At 44.4% G+C, this 7,747-nt stretch overlaps 2 protein-coding genes across 2 annotated transcripts in view; one reads left to right on the forward strand and one right to left on the reverse strand.

Moving 5' to 3' along the window:
- Positions 1-3,823, reverse strand: part of sec62 (SEC62 homolog, preprotein translocation factor) — a 40,208-nt gene extending 36,385 nt beyond the window's left edge. Inside the window, exon 1 of the mRNA XM_048604171.1 lies at positions 3,720-3,823. Coding sequence (XP_048460128.1) covers positions 3,720-3,818 — 99 coding nt within the window. The 5' untranslated portion in view covers positions 3,819-3,823. The remainder of the gene's footprint in view (positions 1-3,719) is intronic.
- The window catches only part of LOC109927648 (extracellular calcium-sensing receptor-like), a 216,078-nt gene that overhangs the window by 83,924 nt on the left and 124,407 nt on the right, over positions 1-7,747 (forward strand). The window lies entirely within an intron of this gene.

The raw sequence follows: 7,747 nt of genomic DNA on the forward strand, positions 1-7,747 counted from the left end.
TCTTCCTTAACCTCTTTACCCTTCTCTCCTCCACTACAATACTTATTTTAAAATTATTTAATTGTGTCTATTTCATTTAGTGTTTTTGAGGTCAAAGTGAAATCAGAATCCTGCTCCAGGCTTAACTTTGTGCACGTATACAGAAGTCACTTCAGCAATCCAGCTACATTTAATGTAATTATGGTAGTTAATCGCAGTCATTTACTGATGGCACAGGTTCCCTTTGAACCTCCCATGTAGTTTAGACATCCAGAAAAATGCTGAAGAATATTTCAAAGTATGCTTTTATGGTCCCACCTCCACTTCCCTCACTTGCCACAACTGCCAATGTTATCTAAATAGCAAACAGTGCTATTTAGGTGGATAGAAGAATATCACCAACACTGGCACAATTCAATAAGGTGGGAGGTTATTAGCAAGAAAAGCCACAGAATCGACCAAGTCAAATTCACCCCCCCAAATTCCTCCGATCTTCATTTCACAATATTGAATAATAAAGCAGTACCTCATTCACTCATCACTGCGGGGGACAGGGAATGAAAACATTCTCCCTTGCTCTCCCACCAGCTGCAGTCTACGAAAACTCTTGATCCACAGTTGAAAAGGTCTAAGACCAACAGATTGGTTCTCAACTCCTGTCTCAATTGTCCCTCACCACATTCAGGCCCTCACTCTCATGTTGCACTGGAGTAGTGCTGTTGTAAAACACTGATCTGTCAATACTGCTTGTTTTCATGCAAATGAAGTGGAAATATAAGATGCATATTTTCAGTTGTGTATTCAAAGAAGTCCTAATCCATACAAACATACGAATTAGGGGTAGCATTTTTATGCTGTTGCCATCAAGTGAAGTCACATGATAATACTTTACTGTTGGCTTTGTTGCTGGAAAAACAAATAGCTCAAAAAAGGAATCAATTTCAGTTAACCTTAATTTAAAGGTTAATATGATCTTCAAATCACTTTTCACAACCACGGGACACCCAGAAGTGTTTTACAACCAATGGAGTTTTTGAAGGGCAGTTACTCTTGTAACACAACAACCAATTTGTACACCGTAAACACCCAGAAACAGCAATGCAGTGATGACAAGAAAATGTGTTTTAACGCTTGGCTGTAGGATGAATATTGAGCAGGTACTCACAGAGAACTTCCCTCGTCCATGTCAAATAGCACCATTAGACTTTTTCAAACCGACCCAAGTAAGAGGAAAGAGTCTTAGTTTAATATCTCATCTGAAAGATGGGACTTCACCAAGTACTGTATTAGAATTGTCAATCTACATTGTTGTCTGGGACTCAAACCAAATACCAGACTGAAAAACAAGACTGTATGGCTGATACCATACAAAAGAATAGAGATTTCTGTGGTAAACAACTTATATTGATACAGTACCTTAAATGTAAAGAATGCACCAGGGATCTACATTAGCAGCCAGAAAAGATTGCGCTTATGCAACCAGAAAGGGTGATGAAACGTTATGAAGAACTGGTAGATGGAAATGTTCCACAAAGGTAAGACAGAGTGAAGAATGCAGAAGATGCCTGCATTAAATCAATGGAGTGAATTTACACGGCCGAATGAGATTACTGAGTTGAAGCAAGTGATTGAAAGATGAGGGTTGAAATTAAACAAATTTGGCATTGCAAAATAGTGAGAGCAAATTGAGGGCTGCATTGGGACTGACAGAAGCAAAAAGCTTGCACTGCTAAAACATCTTTTGCCTTAAGAAGCTTTGGCTGTTGTATAATTTCTGCAAATCATTTTCACTTGTGGTGGGAGAGTCCAAGAATAGAACCATTACCAACAGAATCACCACAAATAAGTTCAAAAGAAGCCCAGGAAAATTGTTAGCCACAGAATGGTAAACAGCATGAAGCATTTTGAAATATTTTAGTGATTCATGGAGAGAAACTGTTAAAGTCTGGAATTCCCTCCATAAAACTCTCCTCCTTCAAGATGTTCCTATAAACCTAACCCTTCGACCAACCTATCTTAATATCTCCTTATGTAGTTCAGTGTCAAATGTTGTTTGACCACAATCCTTTGATGTTTTATTATACTAAAAGCATGATAGAAATTTAAAGTTGTTTTACTGAAACTGGATAATAGCATGATGGACGAATATGTTGCTGGAGGGTGATGAAATTGGTTAGGGCGAAGCTAATGGAGAGCATAAATAAGCAGAAGCATGAGCACAGTGGGATGGTGGCTCAGTTGTTAGCACTGCTGCCTCACAGTGACAGGGACCTGGGTTCAATTCCAGTCTCAGGCAACTATCCGTGTGGAGTTGCACATTCTCCCTGTGTGTGTGCGTGGGTTTCGTCCAGGTGCTCTGGCTTCCTCCCACAGTCCAAAGATGAGCAGGTTAGGTGGATTGGCCATGCTAAATTGCCCATAGTGTTCAGGGAATGGGCCTGGGTAGGATGCTCTTTGGAGGGTTGGTGTGGATTCAAATGGCATGCTTCCACACTGTAGAGATTCTATGAGAATTCTGAACCGCCTTGATGAGAGATCTGGAGAACTGCTTCCTTCCATAATCTTTCAATTTCTGATATTACGAGAGTTCACAAAAAAGTGGTTGCTTCAGTTACAATCAAAGGTTCAACCTGTGTGTGCAATCAATTCATAGCCTGATTGTATGCAGGATGTGTAATTTATTCATCTCATGATCTGCTATATTCTGTAACTGTATAGACTGGGAGCTTTCAACACAGTCTCAGTCAGCTGGTTACAGTATCCCAGGAGAGCAACACTTCTGTCACCATTACCTCATTGCACATGAACTGACGCCAAAATCAGCACATACATCAGAGGCAAATATAATTTAAAAGTCAATGAGAAGATAAATAATTAATAACCCACAGCTCCTGATCCACCACAAATTAATACCTCATACTGGCCCACTCTTGTTTCCCTTTCTCCACTATTCTCTCTGTGGGAATCATTTCCTTCTTGTGTTCTAATTTACCCCCCTCTTCACCCAACTCCTCTGCACCTCCTCTCCCATCCCATTTCCTCCCTGATATCACTTCTCCTCTCAGCTTGTGTATCCCACACTTTAGACCTCTGCTATTCCTTCTCACAACCATCTCCTTTACCCCATGTTCCACCAACTCTCCTAAGGGCTCTTGTGGTACAGTGACAGTATCCCTACCTTTAAGCCAGGAGGCCCAGTTTCAAGCACCACTTGCTCCAATGATAACATCAAGTTGACGGGGAAATCCCATTCTTCTATCACTGCTCCCTACCGACCCGACTGCAGTTTCACAAAGCAGGAGAGTGGTTTCTCCTCCCTATCTATACCTCAAATTAACCACAAATTTCATCCCCTATCTTCCAGTCCTCTCTTTTACCTCATTCTCCCCACTATCTTCGCCTCAACATTCCCCACTCTAAACCTACTCTCCCCATTCCCCTCTCTCCCTCATCACACCCAACTTCATTTCTCATTACGCAGCCTCGCCCCTTCTCCAGCTCCCACCACACACCCCATCACCACATTCACTCGCTCCTACCAAATTCTCTCTCTCCTCCCCCCCACACTTCCTACACAGCACACTCCCAACCCTCGTCCCTTAGCCTCCTCCCCCCCGCCTTCTCCTCACACTCCCTCTTCTCGCCCGGCCACTTCATCATTTCTCCTTTAGCCCCATCCCACCCACTCTGTCACGTCCCTGTCCGAATTCTCCCTCCCCTGGGCTCTCAGCTCCCGCTACCTGACTCCGCTTCTTCTGTTTGCGCCGCTCCGCCATCTCCCCGGCCGCAAGTGACGTGTAACGGGGCAACCAAACATCGCGAGAGTCATGACCGGGCATCAACAGCATCCCCTGCCGACCTAGGGGAGGAACTACACCAACAACGTCAACTACGGCCCAGGAGGGTGAACCCGACACCAACAACGTCACCTACCGCCCAGGAGGAGGAACTACATTTACTCTGCGCCTTGCCGCCCAAGGCGAACTACATCAATGCAGCGCCATGCACACCAGGAGGTGATCTATACCAACAGCGGTCCCCTGTCGCCCAAGAGGTGGAACTGTACTAACACTGTCCTCTGCCGGCCAGGATGTGGAATTGCGGCTTCGCCCCCATCCAGCTGCCCAGAAGGGAGAAACTATAGTGACACCGCTCTGTGCCGCCCGGGGGAGGAATTGCAGTCACATTGGCCTCTTCTGGCCCAGAGGCAGCTGCAGTCTTATTTAATCATGGGATATGGGCGTCGGAGGCCATTGCTCGTCGCTAGTTGATCTTTACACAATGGTGGTTAGCTGTCTTCATGAACTGCTGCAGTTCATGCGCTTTAGGTCGACGACAGTGCTGTTCCAGGCTTTTAACACAGCGATGCTGAACGAACAGCAAAAGATTTCCAAGCCTGAATGGTGACTGGCTTGGTGGGGAACTAGCTGGTAGTGGTATGCCCTTCTAGATCGAAGTAGTTGTGGGTTAGGAAGGTGTTGTTTAGAGAGATTTGGTAAATTTCAGCAGTTCATCTTGTACGTGGGTACATACTGCTACTACTGAATATAGTGTGCTGGCTGCTTTGGTCACACTGCCATCTCCTGCCCAGAAAGGGTAAACTGAAGTCACACTGCTCCCTGCTGTCCCCACGATGGGGGACTGCAGTCACAAGATCACTGGCTCCCAGGAGGGCGAGCTGCAGTCATCCTGTCCTTGATGCCAGAGTCAGGGGTATCTGCAGCCATTATGCCCCCTGGCACCAAGAACAAAAACTGCAGCACAATGTCCTCTGCCACTCGGAAGGGGGAACTGCAGTTCTCTCACCACCTACCACCCACTAGGAGCAACATCACATACCCCACTACCTGCTGCCCGGGATATTGAACTGCTACCTGCCATCACCTGTCAATATTGCAGATAAACTGCCACCTGTGGATTGAGAATGCTTGAGGTCCATGACCTTTCAACATGAAACTGAATGCATAGTTCCCTTTCCAAAGAGTTGGTTGCATGTATTTCAGGAGGTTTCACCATGGGGCATCATGTCTTCAACTGCCTGCCCAAACTGTAGCTGAACATACCAATTAGAAAGCTATTCAGATACTTGGCTAAACGTAAAGTCATACAACACAGAAAACAGACCTCTTGGTCCAACTCGCCCACGCTGATCAGACATCCCAATCTGACTTAATCCCATTTGCCAGCATTTGGCCCATATCCCTTTAAATCCTTCCTATTCTTGCTCCCATCCAGATGTGTTTTAAATGTTGTAATTGTACCCATCTCCACCACCTCCTCTGGCAGCTCATTCTGTACACACACCATCCATTGCATGAAAAGTTACTCCTCAGGTCCTTTTTAAATCTTTCCCCTCTCGCCATAAACCTATGTCCTCCAGTTTTGGACTCCCTCACTCTGGGAAAAGACCTTGGCTATTCACCCTATCCATGCCCCTCAAGATTTCTTTTATGTATCTCTGAAGGTCACCACTCAGTCTCAGATGCTCCAGGTAAAAGAGTCCCAGCCTTTTTCAGGCACTCCCTATAGCTCAAGCCCTCCTATCCTGGCAAAATCTTTGTTAATCTTTTCTGCACAACCTCCTGTTTAACAACTTCCTTCCTATAAAAGGGCAACCAGAATTGTACACTATATTCCAAAAGTGGCCTAATCAATGTTGTGTACAGCCACAACATGACATCCCAACTCCTATACTCAGTGTTAATGACTGATGAAGGCAAGTATGCCAAATGCTTTTTTCACCACCCTGTCTACCTGTGACTCTACTTTCAAGGAATCATGCACCTGCACCCCTAGGTCTGTTTGTTCAGCAACACTCCCCAGGCCCTACCATTAACTGTATAAGTTGTGCCCTGGTTAGCCTTGCCAACATGCAATACTTCACATTTATCTAAGTTAAACTCCATCGGCCACTCCTCGGCCCATTGACCCATCTGATCAAGGTCCCATTGTACTTTTAAGATAATCTTCTTCACTGTCCAGTACACCACTTATTTTGGTGTCATCTGCAAACTTACTAACCAAGACTCTTACATTCACATCCTAATCATTTATATAAATGATGAAAAGCAGCAGATCCAGCACTGATCCTTGCAGCACAACACTGGCCACAGGCCTCCAGTCTGAAAAATAACCCCCTATCACCACCCTCTGTCTCATACCTTCAGGCCAATTTTGTATCCATTTGGCCAGCTCCCCTGGATCCCATGTGATTTAACCTTACTAACAAGTCTACCATGCGGAACCTTGTCGGACACTTTGCTGAAGTCCATATAGAAATGTCTACTGTTCTGCCTTCTTCAACCTTCTTTGTCACCTCTTCAAAAAACTCAATCAACTTAGTGAAACACAATTTCTCACGCATAACATCATGCTGACTTATCCATAATCATTCCTTGCCTTTCCAAATGCATGTAAATCCTGCCCCTCAGAATCTCCTCCAACAATTTACCCACCACTGATGTAAGGCTCACTGGTCTATAGTTCTCTGGCTTTTCCTTACAACCTTTCTTAAATAATGGCACCACATTAGCCAATCTCCCGTCTTCTGGCATCTCATCCGTGGCTATCGATGAATAACTTCTTTTCGTGTTCAATCTTTTTAGAATTAGTAAAAGAAAATTGACAAAAGGAATGAAGGAAAGGTCAGGAAAGAAGCTGTAAAACTTGAAAAGGTTCAGACCAGATTTACAAGGATGTTGCCAGGGTTGGAGGGTTTGAGCTTTAGGGAGAGGCTGAAATGGCTACGGCTATTTTCCCTGGAGTGTTGGAGATTGAGGGGTGACCTTGTAGAGGTCTATAAAATCATGACGGGCATGGCCAGGGTGAATAGCCAAGGTCTTTTCCCCAGTGTGGGGGAGTTCAAAACTAGAGGGCAGAGGAGAAAGATTTAAAAGGGACATAAGGGGGCAACTTTTTCATGCAGAGGGTGGTGCATGTATGGAATGAGCTGCCAGAGGAAGTGGTAGAAACTAGTACATTTGCAACATTTACAAGGCATCTGGATGGGTATATAAATAGGAAGCATTTAGAGGGGTATGGGCCAAATGCTGGCAAATGGGACTAGATTTATTTAGGATATCTGGTCAGCATGCATGAGTTGGACTGAAGGGCCTGTTTTCATGCTGTACATATGTATGACTCTATGAGATGGAGTTCCTTCCCTAAGCCTCTCCACTTCTTGCTGTTTTTTTCCTCCTTGACACCTACCTGTTTGACTAAGCTTTTTGTCGTATGAATTTACAAATTAGGAGCAGGACTAGGTTATTTGGTCGCTGAAACATGCTGTGCCATTCAATAAGATCATGGCTGATCTGGTGTGGATTCAACTCCACATTCCCACCTACACTTGATATCCTTTAATTCTCTTATTCGCCAACAATCTACCTGCTTCTGCCATAGAAACGTTTACCTACTTTGATAGCTCCTTGTAAGGCTTATCTCCTATGTGTCAAATTTTGATTCTGTGATGCCTTCAGACACTTTGTTAAAGATGTAATAAGTTGGTGTACGGATACAAGCTGTTATTGTTTGCTCTTCTCCAGGTTGATTGCAACAGGGTCCTTGAGAATAATGTTAATTCCTACAGAGTCCAGGGCAAAACTGGTTTTTATAGAGATAACCAGAGGATGCTGCTTGGCCTGCTGTGTTCATCCAGCTCTCTACACCTTGTTATCTCAGATTCTCCAGCATCTGCAGTTCCTACTATCTCTGGTTTTTATAGAGATAGTAGGAACTGCAGATGCTGGAGAATCTGAGATAACAAGGT

This window comes from Rhincodon typus, chromosome 13 (genome assembly GCF_021869965.1).
Source record: "Rhincodon typus isolate 14 chromosome 13, sRhiTyp1.1, whole genome shotgun sequence".
Classification (NCBI taxonomy): domain Eukaryota; kingdom Metazoa; phylum Chordata; class Chondrichthyes; order Orectolobiformes; family Rhincodontidae; genus Rhincodon; species Rhincodon typus.